Source organism: Stylophora pistillata, chromosome 1, assembly GCF_964205215.1.
Source record: "Stylophora pistillata chromosome 1, jaStyPist1.2, whole genome shotgun sequence".
NCBI lineage: Eukaryota > Metazoa > Cnidaria > Anthozoa > Scleractinia > Pocilloporidae > Stylophora > Stylophora pistillata.
Genome location: NC_142519.1, coordinates 45,904,113 through 45,927,015, shown reverse-complemented (window position 1 = coordinate 45,927,015; position 22,903 = coordinate 45,904,113). Strand labels below are relative to the sequence as shown.

At 39.8% G+C, this 22,903-nt stretch overlaps 3 protein-coding genes and 1 pseudogene across 5 annotated transcripts in view; 3 read left to right on the top strand and 1 right to left on the bottom strand.

Moving 5' to 3' along the window:
- The first annotated feature begins 398 nt into the window (after positions 1-398).
- LOC111330308 (arylsulfatase H) lies at positions 399-7,965 on the top strand. The gene is made up of 3 exons (XM_088759408.1): positions 399-863; positions 4,969-5,676; positions 6,297-7,965. Exons 1-3 carry the CDS (start codon positions 488-490, stop codon positions 6,938-6,940), a joined length of 1,728 nt encoding a protein of 575 aa, XP_088615534.1. The 5' UTR covers positions 399-487; the 3' UTR covers positions 6,941-7,965.
- Positions 7,966-9,350: 1,385 nt separating this feature from the next.
- On the bottom strand, positions 9,351-18,846 carry LOC148742757 (VWFA and cache domain-containing protein 1-like). Of its 2 annotated transcripts, XM_088759417.1 has the most exons (10): positions 18,691-18,846; positions 17,810-18,083; positions 17,178-17,374; positions 16,463-16,543; positions 14,546-14,855; positions 14,194-14,373; positions 13,562-13,902; positions 12,598-12,812; positions 12,404-12,449; positions 9,351-11,745 (listed from the first exon to the last, which is right to left on the bottom strand). In XM_088759417.1, the coding sequence occupies exons 1-8, from the start codon at positions 18,776-18,778 to the stop codon at positions 12,676-12,678; spliced, it is 1,608 nt and encodes a 535-aa protein (XP_088615543.1). In that variant the 5' UTR covers positions 18,779-18,846; the 3' UTR covers positions 9,351-11,745; positions 12,404-12,449; positions 12,598-12,675. The 2 variants fall into 2 exon arrangements, with proteins under 2 accessions (XP_088615543.1, XP_088615537.1); XM_088759411.1 differs by lacking the exon at positions 12,404-12,449.
- Positions 18,847-22,006: 3,160 nt separating this feature from the next.
- The window catches only part of LOC111341995 (uncharacterized), a 12,385-nt gene continuing 11,488 nt past the window's right edge, over positions 22,007-22,903 (top strand). Inside the window, exon 1 of the mRNA XM_088759219.1 lies at positions 22,007-22,335. Within this exon, the coding sequence (XP_088615345.1) occupies positions 22,299-22,335 (37 nt within the window). The 5' untranslated portion in view covers positions 22,007-22,298. The remainder of the gene's footprint in view (positions 22,336-22,903) is intronic.
- The window catches only part of LOC148742756 (uncharacterized), a 2,301-nt pseudogene continuing 1,891 nt past the window's right edge, over positions 22,494-22,903 (top strand). The window contains exon 1 of the transcript XR_016000861.1: positions 22,494-22,903. This exon is cut by the window's right edge and continues 101 nt beyond it. The product of XR_016000861.1 is annotated as an uncharacterized LOC148742756 (transcript).

Here is a 22,903-nt window from a genome sequence, read left to right as displayed (position 1 = left end):
AACCAAGAGGGTTACTTAATTTTAAACTGTTTGAATAACTCTATACTGTTTTCAACTCTTTGAAAGCACGAAATTTGCACTGTGATTTGCATTTCGACGTAAAATCGAACTGCATAGTATTGCATCTTTATCAGATTGTCTTTGTTCGTTTTTCTTTAATCATAATTGTTCTGATTTTAAAAGTTTAACTGATTTCTTTCATCTCTGTCATTTAGTGTGTGAGAGCTTTTACATTCAATGTGTGTTTGTCTTTAGGTCTAAAAAAAAATAAACTGCCTTTTCATTTCTTCCTTTCTTTGTCAACTTAGAACTGGAACTTAGCCTTCGCTCATGTTTCAATGTCGTCATTCATAGCATTATGTAACTATCACGAAAATCGCGTGACAGCGTGACTGAGTCATTCGGTCGTTCATTTGTCGCTTTACCCACGGATTTAATCAAACTTCTAAAAGGAACCATAACTACTCCTTTTAAATCATCGAAAATTATGTTGCAGAACTTCATTAGCTTCGTCCTTATAGTTTTCGCGGTGAAAGAAGCATCAGCCAAGCCAAACATACTTATATTTCTTGTGGATGACTTGGGAATCGGGGATGTAGGTTGTTTTGATAACGACACGATTAAGACTCCAAACATTGATCGGTTGGCTGAACAAGGAGCTCGCTTGCGGCATGATGTGACACCAGATTCAATCTGCACACCGAACAGGGCAGCATTTCTAACAGGAACATATCCCATTCGATCTGGCCTTGCTGCAAGCAAAGGCCAGATGAGGGTCTTTATTTATAGTTCGGCTTCAGGCGGTCTGCCTCCAAATGAAACAACATTCGCTGAGATCGCATCTGCGGCTGGCTACAGAACAGGTTAGTAATTATTTAAAATCACACTGCTTCCTGAAAGATTGACTGACCTCTTCGGCGGGAGGATTAAGTTTAAAGACGTGAGTTGCCGTTTCTATTTGATCACTTCGACAATCGACCATATCGCGTGAATTTCTGAGTTTCGCTTATTCCTCGTTTTCAACCACGTGACAAAAAAGCCATGGCGTCACGCCACTAAACCTTCAGCTGGTGGGATAAACAAAGCGACACAATGGCGTCCGCGCGTGTGAATTCTTGCGGTTCTACCTCATTTTCCGAGTATTATTTAACTTTGACCGGTCCTACGAAGGCCAGATATCGTGAAAACGTACATATAGGTGGTTTCGATCCCTACTCGTTAAAAAAAAAAACCGATTACTGCGAGGATGTAGCTGATTATCCAAGTATTACATTTCCCGATATTCGTAAACTACCTGGTCATCCAAACCTCGTGGAAAACCGGGCAAGAAATGAAGGCTTAGAAGCCAATCGATGCTTATAATTTCTTCATATCGGGATGGGTAAATAGTATATATACTAACCAAGGATGTAGAAGGAACTAGCAAAGTTGTGGTAACTGCTCGAGTTAACCTCTCTCAACTTGGGGAAGGGCATTTTGAGTTTTTTTATTTACATTTGGGCTAATCATTCTGACGATATGCATCGACATTAAAAAATTTGGGATGCCAGTATAAAATTGTGTTTCCTCATCATCTTCCCTGAAACTGTCTTCGCTTAATTGACATGAATACAGTGGTTGACTCTTCATTTCACTAAGTTGTTGTTGTAAGTCCTTCATATACCTATTGTGCATGTCCAATAATTCACCAGTTATATCTGTCTGGCACTATTGGTCCACAAAATAAGATTCTGACGTGTCCACTAGTAAGCAATAAAAATGAATTTATTATAATGTCTTATTTATTTCTTGCTATTGAGTGCGCACACTATGTCGATGAGGAGTTTAACAACAAATACTCAAGTACAGAGAAAGTTATTATAATTTTACTTAATCTGCCTTTTGTTTCAGTTAAATAATAATATGAACTGTTGGTAATTTTCATTTTATTTCATGAACATAGTGTAAGCACTCTATAATTCAAACACTCAAAAATAATTCTGAGCTAAAAAAATCAGAAATATTGAATTAAGAATATAACTTAATAGTAAATAATTAAGAGGAAAGACATTGTAAATTTAGCTGAATAGAAAATCCTAGCTTACAAGACATTTCAGAGGCGCTGTTTTGTTCCCATTGAACCTTTTCAGCCCCAAGTCTTTCAGCCTCTAGTCTTTCAGCCTCAAGTCTTTCAGCTTCAAGTCTTTCCGCTTCTTTTCTAACAGCCAAAGCTTCTGCTTTTTCTTGGATTTTCCTTTTCTTTGTCTCTCGATGTTCTGCCCGATCATTACGTGCGACTGCTTTTTCGATGTCCTTTTCAGTAACATTGTTATGTCCCAGCTTCAAGGATGGTATCCAATCCAGGCCTGTTGTAGATTTAAAATAAGCTGGTTCCCCTACAGCAAGGAATGTAATTTGACATGTTTAGAACAAACGGAGCGAACACACGTGGAAGCCGTGGAATATGGCGAACATTTCGCGGCCGTAATTTTTAATTAAATATAATCATAACTGACCAAAGCATAATTCTAACCTAATGTTCTTTGTGGTACTAAGGCCCGGTCTAAACGTCGCATTTTACATGCGCCGAATCTAATTGCCGAATTAAGTGCATGTAAAATGCGACGTTTAAATCAATTAAATTCGGCAGATTTGTATTAAATGCGAGTTCAGTCGAATATGCGACTGAAGTTCGACACTTGATTCAAACGCCGCATTTTACATGTGCCGAATTTAATTCATAAATTATGTTTAATTATATTTTACCCATAACACAACAGTTTTATGGTACATGACATGCGCAAAAAAAACTGGCGGGAAAGAAACGAACATCAGAATATGTAGTCCAGACCTTGTGCCGCCAGCCTTCGTTTCGTATCAATCGACGACACGATCGGGGTCTCGGGACACGTGCTATGGCATTTCTTTGCGATAGGAAAAGTATAACAAGGGAACAAACATAAAAAAGCCGCCTTATTCTTGCTAGCAGATGATGCACTGCCATCTGCATTATAAGTCGCCGTTTCCTGTCTGCGCGAATTGTGCTTGAGAGGCATAAACGCCGAAAACACAAGATATCCTCCTTACTTTTGTCAGCCATATTGGCGGGGGACTTAGAGCGGAGTCTGGGCATGAAGCTATCACTCGCACTCGGGAATTAAACTCGGCACAATTAAATGCGACGTTTAAATCAAATGCCGAACTTTTTTAATTAAGGTCGTCTTAAATTAGTATTAGATTCGGCGCTTGTAAAATGCGACGTTTAAACTGGACCTAACCTTTTATAAAGTGATCGCTACAAGCGCGAGTATTTTCAATGGTTTTTCCGTCCAGATCGCTCCTGAAAATACGGGCAAGCCACAGGCGTCTTCGCTCTATGCAAGGTTTGCGAATGGCCTCTCCTTGGAATGTTTTGATGCCTGGAAATCTAAAAGATGAATACACTCCTTTGTCTCTGATACTATTGTGACCACAGTTCTTAACTGCGCAAATACAACCCATTGAAAAAGCACTTACAAGAACAAAGAATACCGGTAACCCCTCACGGCGCTTTGTGTCGTCCACCGGAAGATCGTTTGTTTATCCATCAGAACTTTTGAATACCAGTGTGCGCAATTAGTGTGACGTCACGTGAGGAAGAAGAATGGATAAGCTATTTTTTGTTTACAATTTGTTCAGGTCGATTAGGGTCATCGATTAGTATTGAGTTCCACTAAACATTAAAACATTAAAACATTCACATGGGAAGAGAGTTAACTTTATCAAATGACTTCTTCAGATAGATAAAAAGTTGTAAGCTTTTTAGGGTCTAAGTAACCTGGAGATAATAACTTGTCCATAATCCCATCCTCTCTTCCCCCACTCCTTAAATTGAAAAAAAAAAGACTGAAGAGGGCACACGTTCCTTACTAGATTTTAGGGGGGGCCATATCGTATCTTGTTAATATGAAATACTTTGAAATTCCATCAACATAAAGCTGTACTATAGGGCTCTCCAAATTTGCGTTCGCGGTGTAAAGGAAAATGTGCTTTTGATCATGGTCTAGCCGATCTCCGGCACATGTCTCACCATTCTCCTGCCGGGAGCCACTTGGTTTTACCTGCCGTTACTCGAGGAGCTCGTGACCAAAAGAAGGGAATCTGGGAACGAGAATGATCTTTCGAGTACTCGCTGGGTTACTTTTGATTTAACACAAAGTTACGACGGCCAGATTTCCAGTCTTCATTGGGTGGTCGATGACATTGAATAATTTCGCTTTCTTACAAGAAAACACATTCATTGGCTGTTTTTTTGACTTTTTGATCCTCGTTATCACTGCACCGATAAGGAAATGCTGTACTTTGGGGCAAGGGTGGGATATGGGATGCTGTACCTGGGGGCAAAGGTGGGATATGGAATATGGGATGCTGTACCTGGGGGCAAAGGTGGGATATGGGATGCTGTACCTGGGGGCATAGGTGGGATATGGGATGCTGTACCAGGTGGGATATGGGATGAAGCTTTTAAATACTTTTATGATCCCTACTAATTAGCAGTTAATTGGCAGTCCATTTTCTACAGTCCGCCCTTTATACTCTGTTTGTTAGTGACGACTGATCCCTACTCCATCCCCCCTAAAAAACATGTGATCGCCCAGAAATTCTTCCCCTCCCCCCAGGCGATAAATGATGGCTGGTCTCTTAACACTGCTCGTATTAATTACTTATCTTTGTCAGATTGGTGACGACTGATCCCCACCCCATCCTCTCTGAAAAGTATGTAGTTCCCCCCAGAAATTCTCCCTCTTCCCACAATGGCTGGTCTCTTAACACTGCTGACATTAATTGCTTATTCTTTGTCAGTTTGGTGACGACTGATACCCACTCCATCCCCCTGGAAAACATGTGATCTCCCAGAAATTCTTCCCCTTCCCCCAGGCGATAAGAAATGGCTGTCTCTCAACACTGCTCGCATTTTCACTTATTCTTTGACAATTCTTTTTACCATAGGGATGATAGGGAAGTGGCATCTTGGTCTTCATTCTTCCTCCAACTCCGACTTTCATTTCCATCCTCTGAAGCAAGGTTTTCATTATTTTTATGGTCTGCCATTAAGCAACAATAACTTTTGTCTCTTCGGTGGTAAGCACCCCAAGTCGTTTTCACATCAGGGACTCACACCAACGAAAATTGTCATAGCTGCTTCAGTTGTTGCAATATCACTATTCATTGGCTACTTGACTGGCTGGTTGAGCAAGAGGACCTGTGTCCTTCTGTTAACTACGATCGTGTTGTTCAGCCTTTCTATTTCAAGATATGACACGATGATACCTCGATTCAACTGTTTTGTAATGAAGAATTACAAGGTTGTGGAACAACCGGTCATTTTGGAGAACCTGACGGCACGGTTTACAGATGAAGCTGTTAACTTTATACGTGCAAACCAAGGCAGCCCCTTTCTGTTGTACATGTCGTTTGCGAAGGTACATACTCCCCTGTTTAGCACACCAGCATTTGTCAATCACAGTGTTCATGGTCGCTATGGTGACAATGTAGAGGAAATGGATTGGGGCGTGGGTCAGATTATGGCCGCTGTGGAGGAACTGGGTTTGAAGGAGAATACTTTTGTGTATTTCACATCTGACAATGGACCGCACTTAGAAGAAATTAGTAACACAGGTGAATACCATGGTGGCTGGAGCGGGATTTTCAAGGGAGGTGAGACTGAAAAATAAACAAAAGATAAGGCACAAGTGCATACAAATGGTAGAGAAACTCTACTTCGGCTTTTAAGGACATATTCTTTCTGTTTCTGCTCGCCCTCCTACCTCTTTTTTATTTTGAACCGAGGGTATATTAATTGAACATGCACTGTAGCTTAGGAACTCACAGGGGCGTCACCCTGTCACCAGGGAGGGGAGGTTGGGGGCTTGGGACTCCCCTTCTTCACCTTGTGTGAGATGGTCTTTAGCATAGAAAACTGAAGTAACTTGTAATAACACTTAACTTCAGCGTACATGTGGCTTAAGATGATGTTTCATCAAAGATGAAAAGCCACATAGCGACCTTTTAAACTCACAAACCAGTCAATGATTCGTCGGTTTATATCCGACGAAATTGTGATCGTGACGGTGGCTTACAATATTTTGTTGTCTGTTTTCTCCTACCTCTTATTCCTGATTCCATTTTGTAGCGGTTTCTAGCATCTGGAAACTCGTACCAATGCTCCAATCTGAGCTTTAAGTTTCATACTTGGATATGGAACTAATCACTATGTCCAATAGAGAGGCCTTGTTACCATAAAATGTTAAATTTTCATTTTTTGTTGTCATTGTCAGGCAAAGGACAGTGTTGGGATGGTGGTGTGCGGATGCCTACAATAGCATCATGGCCGGGTCACATTCCAGCTGGGATCTCAATCGATCAGCTCACCAGTTCTATGGACTTATTCCCCACAATTGCTAAACTGACTGGTGGAGATCTTCCACAGGACAGAGTTATTGACGGGAAAGGTCTCTTTTCACTGTTGACAAACCAGACACAGACATCTTCTCACGACTTTGTTTTTCATTATTGTGGGAAACAGGTGCATGCTGTCCGTTATCATCCAAAGGACAGTGACACTGTGTGGAAGGCTCACTTTGTAACGCCAAAATGGACTGAAGGAACAGAGTCGTGTATTGGGAAAAGAATAGTCTGTGGGTGCTTTGGGGATCATGTGAAGGTTCAAGATCCCCCCCTTCTTTTTGATGTAAGCAATGATCCTTCAGAGAGCTCTCCAGTTGCTTCAGATAGACCAGACCACCAATGGGTGATGAGAGAGATTCACCCCGCCCTTCAAGCACACAAACGAAGTATTTCAGATGTTCCCAGCCAGCTTGGAGCCAAGAATTCCTTTCATCCCTCATTGCAGATGTGTTGTAGTTTTCCTTTCTGTAGTTGTGAGGAAACTGGCAGAAGACTTGAACATTACCCTAAGTAGAATAGTGAAATCAAACACACAGATATGTCATCATCACAAAACTTCTAAAATGGAAGATACAGCACGAACTCGGTTTTGAAAACTTTATGGCGTTCATAAGATTTCCAGCATTTCTCGAAAGACAGCCTTTATTTCCAAAATCATAGTCGCCGTACGTGAGCCCCAACTTCGGGGAAGGGCGGTGCTTTTGACTTTGCCTGTTAGTTTCAGCACATCGTTCTCAAGTTTAGAAAATTTGGCTGACTTTTAGCATTCGTTTTCATGTCAGACTTTGAAGTGAAGACCCTACAACCCTGGAAAATTAAACATTTTACCAATATTCAACACTGCTGGCTCCCGTGGTTTTCCTGGATCTTTTGATAGCCTAAAACTGAAAAGTTTTCTCTTTTTTTATACTTTTTCGGTAAATTTTGAGTGGAGATAGCTACCCAGGTTTAACACAGTACAGTGGAACCTCGATTTAACGAACCTCTACATAACGAAATCCTCGGTATAACGAACTATACATCAGTTTCAGCAAGGCCAAAAACGGTTACAGTAAAATGTATGCCACAGAACCTCGATATAACAAACACTTCGTTAAATCGAGGTTCCACTGTATCAGGCTTGTGCATTAACGAAATTTCCACAAACTAAAACATCCTTGGGTGCATTGATTGTTTGCATCTAATCTAACGGGTTGCTCAGTTATAATTATCGTGTGAGTAAGCTGTGGGATCAGGCCCAGCATGTCGCCAAAGTCTCTCCTACAAGCAATCAAATTATCAAACGCTAAAATAAATTTTGCCTAACGGGAAACACACACGCACAGAAAAACGCATCTTAGGAGCTTCTGTTGAGTAAAGAGAATTGTCCGACAAATGTCTTGTGATAGCAGTAGAGGGAAGGGAACACTACCTTAATGAACAAGAGTGTAGCGAATTATTGGATGATAATGACCAACCTGGAATATGAATTCACGAGAACACCTTTGTGCCTAATTAGTCAATTGTGTTCCTTTGAACTAAAAGCCATTTCATATGGAATGTTCAGGGAATGCCCTGTTTAGTGTGCAGCTCGAATCTGTTGTCACATCATGTCGCAAGCGACTCCTTGTTCAGCCAGCTGATCACTGTTCAGAGTGATTAGATCGACTGGTCAGTATTCAGGACTGCTAAAGCAGCCCGGATCAGCTATCTCAAGTTATCCAATGTGTAGGAATAACTTGGCTTGAAAATGCTCTTAAAAACATGGACTGGAACTCAGTGGTTAGCTAATCTCATAACCAGATCCTGCTTGGCCGAGAAGGTCTAAGTAAGAGACTAGACACCACCTCAAGGCTAATATAGGGGACTCTCTTTAAACTCGACTTTTCGATACGTTATTGTATGGTTACACTTCTTTATATTTCCTAAACAACAGGCACTGTTCCAAGAGAGGTTCCACGACGCGAATATCTGGGAGGAAAGTAGGAGTCAAAACGAAGCATCAATTGGAGTGCGTAATTGGTAACTCTTGCGTTATTCGAACTTTTCTGTTTGGAGAACCATTTTACCTGATTTTTCCAGTTCTGTTTATATCCTGACGAAACAACATGGCGTCAACGAGAACTTGTCTGCCTACTTTCTCATCTGTGCCTTCTAGTCTCGCACTAATTCAATTCTCAATACTTGCGAATGCACTTCAAGTCCTTTGCCTTACCTGGCCTTTAATTTAGCTGTCTCGAGCAAGATTGTTTGGGTTTTTTTATTTCTCCATAACAATTCTTAATGCTGTTTTTTGCCAGTTTGCCAATCGTCAAACCAACAAATGCTCGCTTTCTGACTGAATCTCAACAATACCGTTCTCACAGAAAATCTACTGTGAAAACAGGATTTTGCCTTCACAGATAAACGGACTTAGGGGAACAACTCGATAAAATTCCTCTGGGAAAAGGCTTTTCTGGGGGCACTTGCTGGCTGCGGGAAGGTCGGGATCTATTACGGCTGTTGACTATCCTTAAGACAATGACTAGCAACAACAAAGTTAGCTCCAACGTAGATTTTTTCTGTAAGCACTACCGAACAGACTTATTTCTGACGAAACTGGGTTTGAACTGGCTAGAACGGACTCGACCTGGCTTGACCAAAGAAAGCTCTACAAAACAGCTCTATTTAAGCCTTAAGTACAAGGGATTAGGTAATGCCATGAATTATCTAAAGGATCACGTAATCTACTACAACGCTTGGCTAGGCAGGGATTTCGCCTTTTACAATCACTCTCTAAAAGCTCTGGTGGATAACAACTACACAAAAGGCCATGACAGGTAGGCTTACTCTGGGGTCTTAAGTCGCCTTAACTTTGGGCGACTTTGGGAAATTTAAGGCGACTTAAGGCGACCTAAGCAAAATTGGCAGAAAAAACATTGCGACTTTAGGCGATTTAAGGCAACTTAAGGCGACTTAAAGTGATTTTATTTGACTGAAGTGATAAAATCAAAGTTAGCTAGGGTCTCTCCATAAACCTTAAAAGTATTTACAGAATCCCTTGCAATAAACACAATAGTCGTTTTGGGTACTTTTGTATGCTCATAAGTCACCATAGTCTAAATATCTAGATTTCAGACCAATTTAGCAAAAAATAATTAGACAGAACTACCACAACAGTTATTGTTAAATTATACAGTCAAAGCTAGTGAATAGATAGCCAGGAAACCAATTTTAGTTTAAAATGTTTAGACAGAATTACCACAACAGTTATTGTTAAATTATACAGTCAAAGCTAGTGAATAAATAGCCAGGAAAACATTATGGGTTATAAGCCCAATATCAAACAAACCTACCAAAAATATACATGTGAAGACACACATTTTTAATTTAAGAAAAGAGACATGATTCACATAAAACTATCAATAAATTTTATACATAATTAAATATATCTTGATTATTTAATTATTTCACAAAGCTTCACAAATTATAAAATTGTTATCTTGGTAAACTTGTCACCCATATTTTTTGCCCCTTGCACTGTCAAATTTGACATGAAAGTTTGGCAAGTCGCATGCCTTTGACAGCATCCAATATTGCTCGGTCCTTTTCAGGGACCTAACCAATTCCCCATTTCAAAAACGAATGGGGGAGTGGGTCGAGTTCGCCACGCAAGTTTGTATGGGACCGTTACTCGGGACACAACTCCATTGTAAACAAATTTAGTAAACAAAGATTTGTGTCTTGAGTAACGATCCCAGACAAACTTGCGCGGCGAACTCGACCCACTCCCCCACTCGTTTTTGAAATGGGGAATTGGTTGTTGATCTCCACCCCTGTTAGACAAAACACACCAATACCTTACTAAGGACCATATGCTTAGGTCCTTCGTCAAAATACTTCCTTTCCAGTCTCTCCAACTACTTTTCTGGCCGCAGAAAACTTCGACGTCCCAGTTATAGGGAAGCTAATCTTTTTGGAAAATCTTTTTCCACTGTTGATCAGATCAGCAGGACCTCAGTTCAAGCATTCAAGTTTTATTTTTAGCCTGGTGGTAGCATTACAGGTTTAAGAACATTCATTGTACCTTACAACTGTCCAGAAACTAACGAATCACGACCAAATTCTCCAAGCTGATAACTGGCTAAAGTCTGCACCATTTTAATTCTCCCAGTAACCTTTGCGCCGTTGACTAGTTTCCATGCTTCGAAGTTAGGGGCGGGACAACGTTTGAAGGTTTCTCTCGCCAAGTACGCCCATTACAGCTGCCCAAAAATGCCATGCAATTTCAATTTAATCACGGCAATTTTAGATTAACCACAACAATTTCAATTTGACCACGGCAACTTCAAGTTAGCCACGGAAATTTCCATTTGATCACGGCAACTTCAATTTAACCACGGCAATATTAATTTCAAGTTGACCACGGCAATTAATTTTCCAAAAATAAAGTACAATATTAATTATACTTGCAAAACTCCCTGAAGAAGTCAACGACAGTTGGACGAAACGCGTCGGAAATTAAAAAGTTTTACAACTAATGTTCGCAGAAGTACTGCTCACTAGTTTATATTTTAAATCTCCGTTGACTGTGTCGCGAAACAACTTGAGCCATGAATCAAATTGAAATTGCCGCGCTCAAAAATTAAAAATTGCCTTGGTAAAAGTAAAGTTGCCGTGATCAAATTGAAATTTCCGTGGTTACCTTGAAGTTGCCGTGGTCAAATTGAAATTGCAGTAGTTAAACTGAAATTGCTGTGATTAAAGTGAAATTGCCGTGGCACGTTTTGGCCACAGTAGCCCATACTATTTGCTATTACAGAAAAATTTCCTTTACTTTACCTCGAATTGTGTCACTAGTAGGATTTTCTTTCCGCATTGCAAGCAGGTAAGCAGTCAGTAGACACAAAGTGGACTTTTTCTGTTAGAGTGGATTGGAAAGAATGCAGGCCATGATGTCTACGCTTTGCTGAGCTTAGCATGGTTTCATAGTTTCTACGTTGAGTTTTATGTATTTTTAGCGCTAGCAGAAAAACTCGAACTTAAAATCCAATCGTTACATAACGAAATGAAAGCTCACATGTCAATTTAACTACGGGAACTACTGGCGGGTTCCGGGCAATTCCGCGTATACCACGTCACGTGGAGGTGCGGTAGGCTCGTAAGGAACTACTGCTCTATCAGGCAAGTCTTCAGCAGGGACGTCTTGTGCAGGCAAGTCTTCAATACCACGGCGAAATTTGCGATACCAAATTAGAAGACCAGTGATGATGATGAGGAACATTAGTGATCCGAGAAGAAGAATGCCTGCGATAGCTCCTCCCGACAGTTTTTTGTCATCGTCTGTTAGACTGTCTACGACTGAAGTTATAATTGAAAGTAATACAGACGTTAGTGATGTGAAAAGTGTACAACGCAAGAGTAAAATACTTAGCCCATTCTCACTGGCTAACTTGAAAGTGATCAGTGAGGTTTTTTCCACCTCTAATGAGACTTAAGGAAACAAAACGGCTTCCCGTTTCTCTTTAGTTGTCGATAGGGCAAACAGTCTAAGAGGACAGTTTAGTCTTTTTGCAAAGACGCAGCAAGGAGTTCTTAAAGAGGTGGGGATCACAACCACATCATCAATCCAACTATCAGGTAGACGTCCACGCTTTAAGCTACAAATTTAAAGTGACATTTTTTAAGCTGTGTAGATTCTCCAGTTTCATCCTTTTCACCTTCTAAATCGTTAGCGGTGTGTCTTATCGAATTTAAAAATATCTCTTAGTTGAAGTGGGGGGGGGGGGGGGGGCTCTACTAACACCCCAGGACCTTCCCTTAGCTGCACCCCTGAATTACATATTAGATTTACGAGATCTTTACAAGTTATCTACATACATATACGTCACCGGAAAAAAAGCGTGTTCCCTCTTGAAATTAGTGAGTTTGACAAGATCCAAAGCCTAAATCATTAACCCCGAAAGTGACATGGAACGCAACACCGTGGTCACTATAGGACAAAAAATAAAGTGCTCACCCATCTCCAGTTGAGTTTTTCAAAGAAGATTTTTATCCTATCGGACCTAAGATTAAAATACCTATTAGACGATATTAAAAAATTCCCTGCATAGGCAATGGAGAGGTTTTATCCGTGAACGTGACTTGTGAACACCGATCCCGTGACAGAGAATAAGTCATATCAAAGAATAAACGGAAGCATACTCGCCTTACCGTAACAAACACTTCTGTCAGAGCAATATTTGGTAGTAAGTGAGTTGTTGTTTTTGTCGCGTACACACCAGTAGCAACCTACGACCCCAGCACAGGATTCCCAGTCCGGATAAGTAACGCAACGTGGATCAAAACACTTTGGTAATCCTGTTGTGGGCGGATCGTTAACATTTTCGACGGACAAAATATTTCTTGACGGGGGACAAAGAGGGACTCTACGAGGCAATCATCGATTTAGTATAACACGGTAACTGTAAAAGTTCTCGCTCGCTCATCGGTCGAGAACTGTTGTCAATTAACAATTATTCCAGGAGTGCGCGCTGGATATATATGAGGTGATAAATAGCCAACGAGGCCCGTAAGGCCGAGTTGGCTACACTCATCTCATATCCAACAGGTTCGAATGGAACAATTGTTTTCATAAAAACGCCTTAAAATATATATAAATCTTCCCAACTCTATTTTGTAGGAACAAACAGAATGTTACAATCTACAAAAACAATTTTGGTTTAAACTTGTCTTAAAGTGCACACAAACCCAAAAATTTTTTTTCCCTTAACGAAATAAGCGTATTTTTTGGAGTACTTCTGTGCAAAAACTTTTTTATTTGCTGAAATCTTCAATTTTCTGTGCCCTGTCAAAATACGGAAAATCGGCCGCCATCTTGCCCCACGACCGAGTTTAAAGAGGAATGGCTCTAGCGGGTAATGTGACGTCAAATCGAGAACACAAAAGTCTGCATTTCACACATTTTTACTTGTTTGGGAAGGTTGTGGTCGATATAGTCCGAAAATATGCCGACTAAGTGTGTTGTATGAGGATGTAGCAACGTGCGAAATTTGCAAGAGGGTATCGCGCTTCATACATTCCTCATACATCACACTTAGTCGGCATATTTTCGGACAATAATAATGACATTGCAAGAAAAAAGGAAAACCTCCTGTTATCTAGCACTTCAGCCTACCTAAAATGACATTGCTTCCGTTCACTTGGGAAAGCTGGTACTTTCTGCAGCGTTTGCCGTTACTTAAAGTGTTTGCACCCCGACTCGGTAGCTGAAGTTCATAAAATGATTCTAGTTTCAGTTTGCTTAAATCTCGACACTGCTTTCTCTCCATATATCTCCTATTTATGAGATCTGCGGCCAAGTCTTTATCTTTCTCAGTGATATGAACATATTCCACTGTTTTTGCAGAAGCATTAGGAAATATAAAATCATCATAAAGGATGAGAAAGCCAGCTTTATCCAGCAAAAAGCAAGTATAGTTGACGCTTTTGCACTGAGGATAGACATCTATCAGGAGTCTGTAAAAGGCAAAAACTGTGATTACTTAAATTGAGCAAGCGATTGGTTCGAGCAAATCATTTCTCTTATTAAGCTGGTGGGTCTAAGTCACTTACTTAGCCACACACAAACTCACTCACACATACTCACACACTTACGCGCTCACGCACTTACCCACTCACGTACTCACACACTCACACGACACTCAGTCATATATTCACTCTCTCAGTAATACCCTTGCTGATTTGCAATTGCTTTCCCATAATGGAGACATACAAAATATAAAATAACTTCGTCATCAAAAACGCTACCTTTGAAAGAAGGAAAGTGGGATATCAGCTCCAGTGACTCCAAACAAGTGATCGTTGGTGTTGTCACGTTTTCCAAGATAAAGGCTTTGAGCCACACTTATAACTAGTCCTGCTCCATCGGCGTCCATAAATGGGGTTGTTAAAGTAACTAATCCTCTGTTACTCACAGCTAAATTGTACCTGTGAATGATTTATATTATTCTGATGAGATATGTTCAAATGAGATTTTACATATTCACACATGCAGTGCATTCAAGTTGGCGGCTTTGCATACTCCTATTCACCTCGCTCATACAGAAAAATTCGCAAAAAGTAATTTAAAGAATTTTGATTAGCAAACGAATATCATTACCATGGACGCCTGGTTGGATCAAATGACTTCGCTAACAAGGTTCCAGGTTTTTGTAAAAATACGCCATTTGCTGTTCCAATGTATTGTCGAACCAGGTATCTCACGTAATCTTTTGATCCCCGAATCCAGATATCTTCGACCATTCTTGTAACTGTAACTGTGTCCCGTACGCCAAGCTTAAATCCAGGGTTAGGTGCATTTTTCTGGTCCATATACTTCTGGTATGCGTCTACAGTAGACGCGTTCTCGCTCGAACCAAGATAGTTGTACGGATCTGTGAAGGCTTCAGCACTGAATTTCACAACTGCACCTGAGGAGTTAAATAAGGAGAAAAAATTATTTCGGAACTCTTTTATTCAAAACCCAGGGTTACTGTGAAGACTGATACAGCATATTAGTGGAGGATGCCAAACCCAAAGAGGAGCAGCTGATTTTGGCAAGTCTTAGTTTCCGCAATTTTTTCAAATGCCCTACCACTTTGTGGAAATTCCCCACTGAAAATTTGTTGAGTAACCTTTCGGCTTTCTCCAAAGACTGAAACGTATTTTTGACAAATAGGAAAATAAGAGGTACTTTCTGAATTTATTTGAACAATTAAGTTCATATATTAAAGTTCACAAGGCAACCAGGTGGACAATCAGACATGGTTTGACGCTACTCTGGTTTAAAGATTTACTAAATGTAACCGAAAAGTTACTATAGTCCCTTTTACAGTGGTGGGCTTGGTGGCCAAGCCTTTGAACAGGAGTGAGGCTAAGGGTGACCCTGTTGTGATAGAGACCTGTATCTAGTTAGCGTGATAACAAAGTAATTTGCATTTGAAAGGCAGCAACATCTCTATCATAACAAGGTCACCCTAAGCCTCACTCCTGTTCGAAGGCTTGGCCACCAAGCCCACAACTGTAAAGAGGACTATTCATAGACCCAACGTTTTGACACACCTGTCGAGTGCCTTCATCAGGGGCGATCTAGTCGTTACAACAAGAGTTCATTTTATATGCCCACTAATTAGCTGCTCTTTTTTTCTGACGAGGTGTAAATAGACAGGCGTCAGGTAGTTAGCCGCTATCGTCACGATTTAAAGGAGCGTGGGCGAGGTTGATATGCCAGGCTTCCCGAAACTTTACTCAGGAGGGCTGACTATCTACCATCTTCACTTGATTTGAAGGCTGAGGAGAGAAAAATATGTTTCGGACGTCCTAAAAGTAAACGGCTATGCCAAAACATTTCTCCATAACTTCCAGAAACCCGTCACAACTAGTAATACCCCAGATGAGAAGGAACGAGCGACTGGTTTTGCTGTTATTCCTTACATTCAGGGTGTTACGGAGCCCATTAAAAGAATTTTGAATAGCCACAACGTTAAAGCTGCTCAAAAACCTTTCCAGACTTTTGGGGCATACTTTTCCCAAACCTATGGATCCTGTCAGGAAAGAAAAACGAACCGGCCCTATTTATTCTATTTCCCCGGTGCAATGACTGTGATCACGAGTATATCGCACAGACCAAACATCAGTTTGGTACACGTTTGAAAGAGCATTAAAAAGCGGTCTACTATTGCTAAAAGGAAAATTCAGCCTTTTCGGAGCACACATGCCTAACTAACCATACAATTGGATGGGATAATTCTGAAATTATCAACACCAATCGACATTACCACCAGCGCCTTCGTTTGAAAGCCTGGCATATCAACTCCGCCCACGCTCCTTTAAATCGTGATGATGGCGGCTTACTGCCGCCTGCAACATGGTAACTGGGATAAATACTTGAAAATTTTCCTCCATAACTATCAAAATAACATTCCCCGCGCGATTTCTATTGTATAATACCTTTTCCCTTACTAAATATACAAAGATTATAAAAGTTACCAGACGGATTGCACGTAGCCCTTTTTAAGCGTTGATATTATTGAAATACCTTTGGAAGCATATCTAGTAAAGTGGACACATGGTTCTTCAATTTTGACAAGGTCCAAACGATGGTAAGCAAACTTTGCAGCTGACGAAAAAAAGCGTCAAGAAAACTCGTTGAGTGACAAACAAGCACTATTTTTTGCTTTGGGTCCGAACAGCAGTAGCACTATATAGCACTTATCATGGTCTCATTGTCTTCATATAACTTCTTTTGGAGAAAAGATTTCACTTAAACCTATGAGAACTTCTGAGATGAAAACCTCACAACAAGTTCATTTTTAGTCAACCACTCAATATTATATCTATCGAAATTAAATGGACGTACAACAACTTGATTTTGTAAAAAGTGCTATTTATCTCTTTAGAGCAAGATGACAGTGGCCGATGCCGCCGTCCTTTTCCTTGTCGTTCTCCCTATCTTTGTCTTTGTCCTTGTCATAGTGGTTGTCGTCTCGCACTTTTAAGCAATTTCTGAGTTTTGCTGTATCCTGTCTCATAACGTAGTGTTGTATCCAAACAAGCAACTTTACTGTTCAAAAGAAAAATTACAATACCACATACAACGCAAGTCTTAAATATCGTCTACATTAGCATACCTAATTACAACTATCTGAAAACTGTCTGACAAGTACATGACATTTTTACAAGTATGAACGTAACACCTTGACTGCTACGCTACACGTAGTACTAAATGGTGGCGCAAAATAGAATCTCCGTACCTGGAGAGATTGTTTGCTTGTCTAAACTTCTTTCGCTGTCACCAACAGGAACTACAATTGCAACAGTGAAACTGGTTTCCGGAATGGATTTCCAGTGGTACGTTGAATTCAACTCTACAACTCTGACTCCCTCTATTACTTTACCACCGCGCGCCAGAAATTGCTTTGACACAAAAGTTTTATTTCCTTCACCACCCCTTTGAAAACCAAAATCGTATCTTAGATCATTTATAACAATGTAAGAAAAGTTCGCAAAAATAAAACAATTCAATAATGCTTTCCTGTCCTTGTGTTTTTCTTCTTTTTTAAGCCAAAAGAATGAGTACTGAGTTCTCCCCCACTTTTGTTGTTTTGTTTTTTGTTTTGTTTTTTTTTATTCGCTCCTTAAATTAATCATTTGCCGTACGGTATGAAAAAAAATTCTTTTGTGCCTCCACCTGATTGACAGTTTTCCACAGAGCAAATTCAGAGGCTGTTAAGGTCGGCATAGGAAAGACACAACGACGAAAAAAGTATTTCTACGCTTTGAAAGATAAGAGATATGGAGTCCTCCTAAACCTTCTCTTACAGACATGGAAAAACTTAAAGTAATTACCGTGGTAAAAACAAAAGGAAATTGCATCGATACAAACCGCATAATAGATTTTACAATGTCGCCAAACTGCGGCTCTGGTTCCAGGTTAGCTATGTCTATGAAAACAGGGTCGTCAAAGGCACCCTGTGGTGCTGGCAGAAGGGGATGTATCATGGCCCTTCCAAATCTATTTGCCATAAAGGCATAGCTGGCTTGTCCTCTTTGGAGGTAGTTAATTTGGTACTGAATATCTTCCATGCTGACATCTGTACCCACCACACCGATGAACTTGTTCTCATGATACACAGGTAATGCAATTGTGGTTAAGAGACCTTCGGCGAGAAAACAAAAACAATATTGGTTTTGACGAACAAGGAGGATCCCGTCTCAAAGTTTACATGTTTATATAGATATAATTGTCGTCATGTCATTTGACTTTTTTACAATACAATACAATATTCTTTATTTAACGAAGGGGACGTAATTAACCCAATGAGTTATCTAACTTACGGCCTGATGGGCTTAATGGCTTGTAAGAGAGCTGTGGGAGAGCTGTGGGAGAGCTGTGAGAAAAGGCTGAAAGATATATTTCTGCTCTTGCCTTATGATTGTTTGTTTGTGAGTTTATGCAGCTAAAATACATAAGACCTAAGTTGGGTAGAAGTTGCATGCAAGGAGTTGGATAGCCTGGTAAAAGTTTGCTTTACCAGTGTATGGGGCCATAGGATTGGCAAAAAGTGAGAGAGACTTGTTTCTTTTTTCAAGAATCTAGCGATGTAGTGGCTCCGTCTAATCAATTCCTATCGCTTACTTGGCTTATGGGTTTTTCTTTCACGACCAAATAATACAAACGGTGTTGATTTAACCGTCTCAATTTAAAAACAGAGCTATTTAGACCGCTTATGACGGTAAATGATGCAAATTGTACAAGAGGCATACCAATTCCAAAGGCATCTATGTAAGGAACGGAAAAAACAGGTTTATGACTGGCTGCACTTTTGGAGAAGAAGTCGTAGTACTTTCCCATGGCTTCCCTCAGATTCGATGTATCACTGATACTGGTATACTTTCCAGCCTAAAGGAAAAGATATATGATATGGATCAGTAATTATTTCTCGCCTCATAGGGGGGGATGTCATGGTTTTAGGGAGAACGGAGGGAGGATCAGTCGTCACCGACAGAACTATGCGGTAATCAGGTTAATTTTATCGTGGCACAACCAAAATCCTCCGATGCTGCCCCTCCTTCAGGCCCCAACCTCCCCCCCCCCCGGCGATAAATTGCGAGCTGTTCCATATATCTTGTAAATCTCCAGCCTCACTTGCTCATTGAAATTCGGACTCGTCGTGATTAAGGGCTAGTGCTGAGCAGAAGGACGTTGAATGCCGTAGTGATAAAAGAAAGGTAAAAGGGGGAGATTATTGAGGAAAGAAGAAGGTAGAGCAAGACCTGAAATGGGGACACGAAATAAAAAGGAGAAGGAGAAAAATGAAAATAAAGAAAAAAATTTGACCCTGAAAAGAAATACTCACAGTCAAAATGGACGAAGGTTTGATGATTAAGATGGGAAAATATCGTGAGCGGAAATTTAATGACATACACAGGATTATCTCTTAGTAAGATATCAGTTAAAAGAATAAAGGAAATATAAAGATAAAGAATATCATCATGATGGTTGGTCAAACAAGTATTATCTTAGAAAACTGTCAGCTACTCACTTATCTCCATAAAACTCAACATCGAAGAGTTAAGTACTCTCTCATTTTCTCCCTGCTTTACACTTTAAACCCACTTTTTTATTTTCACTTATTTATGAATAAGACCTTTGATAATTAAATTTGATAGACTAGTCTCTTAAACTATAGCACTAGCTATACATGGGCCGGGCCAATTATAACAAGTAAGTTAAGGAAAGAAAGTCAATATCAGTTTTGTTGTTGTAATAGCTGAAACGAGACAATCGTTGAACTTCAAAATAAAAGAAACTCATCACTAAACAGATGATCTATAAACGGAGTGATTAATCGGAAGCACGGTTGATGAATATCTTCCACATTGTCATTGTAGAGGCAATTGGTGAAGGACTAGGTAATGAATTGTAATCAAGTAGTGATTTACGCATTCGGCCCATTTAACACCATTTTGCGTGACAAGGTGGATATTTGTCATGAAAATGCATGATTACAATTGGTTACCACCCTTACCGGTTTGCAATCATGCGAAATCCAAGATGGCGGCCGTTAAGGCTGACGCAAAAGAAATAATAACCAAATCGGAGCTAATCAAAGCAGTTGCTGCCCGTTGTTGCAGCACTTAGGCTCTTTCACCAACCAGCGTGTACTATCAAAGAAAGAGAGGGTACTTCAATACCTGTATTTCTGCGACGCGAAGTCCATCTGTAGCCAGTCTAGCAAGTGCTTGACTTAATTTTCTCCCGTTAAGCAAAGCTGAGACGTTATTCAACCACGTAAGCTCGCAGAGAAAAACCGTTGACAACATAACAATTCCCAATCGAGCCATGAATACGTACGTGGCGCACCTGGTACGCGGGCACTATCGCCTACTCTTGAAATTTCGTAGGTGCTAAAAGTTGGAATCACCTGAAACCCGCTGAAACCATCTGAAACCAACTGAAACCAACTGAAACCATCTGAAACCATCTGAAACCACCGATGAAACCACCTGAAATTTTCTTAGGTAGCGGAAGTTAAAGCCACCATTCATCAGCTTTATTCTGTCATTTGCACTAAAATACCTTGCAAAAAATCCACATATGTTTCACTTTTGCACAAACAAAGTCAGTGAAATTCTAGGTCACGCTATAAATTCGTCTCTGATTAAAAAGAAACACAATCTTCAAAATTTCCTTAGAAAGTTTGTAAATCTTCAGGTCTTCCTGGGCTTTTTCATATATAATTTGCATGATCCCGTCGAAAAAACTTCACGTATTTCTTTCGATTTAAAACAGTTTCTTCTATGCATTCGCGATCGCATGTTGTTATTGTCACGCAAGTGCTTTGTCAAGAGATGAATTCGCATATTTCCGTGCAACTCCCAGCCATTCGTAGAGCTAATTGAGTGTATTTTCAACAAGAACAATGGAATGTTTCCTTGAAAACCTGTTCGTGGTGCCTATTCTGTACTGTAGGGCATTATATACGATATCCGTAAGCCGGGCTCTCTGTGGATAAACTCGATTGTTAACACTTATTTTCTGATGTTACCCGTAATTTTATAGGTGCTTTCATGTTGTTTTAAATTGTTTCGAGATATTTTCAGGTCATTTCAGATGGTTTCCTTGGGGGTTTCAGATGGTTTCAGGTGGTTTCATCGGTGGTTTCAGATGGTTTCAGATGGTTTCAAGTCGTTTCAGGTGGTTTCAGGTGATTCCAACTTTTAGTACCTACGGACTCTTTAAGGGGTTGATGCCTTGATAAATTCTAATGGGAAAAGTATTTGTCATTTCAAGGCCGAACAATTGTAACTAAGGAAGTAGATGGGCATTGTACAACATTTTCCTTATCTTCACAATAGTAAATTCATCCACAATGCATTTTTATTTTTTTAATTCTTTATTCTAATGACGTTAAACTTAACTTAACATAATCAACCACTACCCACAAATAGCATAGCTAGTCTCGGCGGGCAGTGAGTGTGTGGACGCTAAAACATCTCACAAAAATTTCGGTTCAATAAGAGATTCAATAAATATACAAGAAACAGAAATTAAATATTAAATCATTAATTTAAAAACAGAAATGACAGTATGAGATAAAAATACAGAAATAGAAACACATGACAATAACTAAAAGAATACATAAGTTATACACTACTATTAACTGGATTTAACTTTTGACACATCATTGATTATTCGTTCCACGTCAACATAACTATCTTGAACAAAAAATTCCATCTGAGACTCGTTCGCCTTTCTTCAAACGGGCATTTGGGCGTCTGCGGATATAAACCATTATAATTTGAACGAAGATATTCCATAAGAAGGAAGATTAATTAGGTCTGCTTAACATAATCAACCACTGCCCACAAATAGCATAGCTAGTCTCGGCGGGCAGTGTGTGGACGCTAAAACATCTTACATAAATTTCGGTTCAACAAAAGATTCAATAAATATACAAGAAACAGAAATTAAATATTAAATCATTAATTTAAAAGCAGAAATGACAGTATGAGATAAAAATACAGAAATAGAAACACGTGACAATAACTAGAAGAATACATAAGTTATACACTAGTATTAACTGAATTTCACTTTTGACACATCATTGATTATTCGTTCTACGTCAACATAACTATCTTGAACAAAATTTGCCATCTGAGATTCGTTCGCCTTGCTTCAAACGGGCATTTGGGCGTCTGCAGATATAAACCATTATAATTTGAAGGAAGATATTCCATAAGAAGGAAGATTAATTAGGTCTGCTTCATAAAAGTAAATTAAGTGGCGACTGGAAACGGCGGAAATCTTGCGTTCCCAACTGAGACGTCTTAATTTCCGCATTATTGGTCAGGATTCAAGCTCAGGCTCAATGATCTCGCTTATATTGGCAGTAACTATCGCTTTTGGTAAGTCAAATCGTTTTTGATAACAACATATTACAGTACATCTTTACTCATGCATCTATCGAAATTCTTATTGAAATTTTCGCGACCGATCAAATGCTCTCCTGAAACGATATTTTGCTCAGAGTTTGTAGATAGAGAAACTTTCATTTTGACTTGAACTAAGTACCCAGATGTTGACAGTAACGATCTTAGATAAAGCAAATTCTTTCGGATTCAACACAAAGATAAAAGAGTGAGAGAAAAGATTACAAAAACATAGGAAATTAATAATGCTTTCAGCTGCTAGGGATGAAAAATGCTCTTGGGGCTAGGTTCTTTGCACATACGTCAATGGAATATTGCTCTGTCATAACGCTGTGGTCTTCTTACAACTTTAAATCATGTTTTAGAGCTTCCGTTATCAAGACCTAATAAAATTTGTGGCCATCTTCGAGCTAGACTTCGATATCGTCATCTGTCACGGAATAGACCCTTTTAGCTTCATACGTCGTCAACTGATCACGTGACTCGAAAATGGTAAACAAACACGCTTTCAAGATATGTAAAGTATTTCGTGCGACTCCGTTTT

Bases quoted from the DNA above. Each gene is read 5' to 3' on its own strand.
- LOC148742757 (XM_088759417.1), bottom strand. From the start codon at position 18,778: ATGGGAAAGTACTACGACTTCTTCTCCAAAAGTGCAGCCAGTCATAAA. The intron at 18,084-18,690 runs GTATGCCTCTTG...TTCTCGCCGAAG, and splicing joins CATAGATGCCTTTGGAATTG to GTCTCTTAACCACAATTGCA. The intron at 13,903-14,193 runs GTAGCGTTTTTG...TGCCTTTTACAG, and splicing joins CCACTTTCCTTCTTTCAAAG to ACTCCTGATAGATGTCTATC.
- LOC111330308 (XM_088759408.1), top strand. From the start codon at position 488: ATGTTGCAGAACTTCATTAGCTTCGTCCTTATAGTTTTCGCGGTGAAA. The intron at 864-4,968 runs GTTAGTAATTAT...TTTTTACCATAG, and splicing joins TGCGGCTGGCTACAGAACAG to GGATGATAGGGAAGTGGCAT. The intron at 5,677-6,296 runs GTGAGACTGAAA...TGTCATTGTCAG, and splicing joins GAGCGGGATTTTCAAGGGAG to GCAAAGGACAGTGTTGGGAT.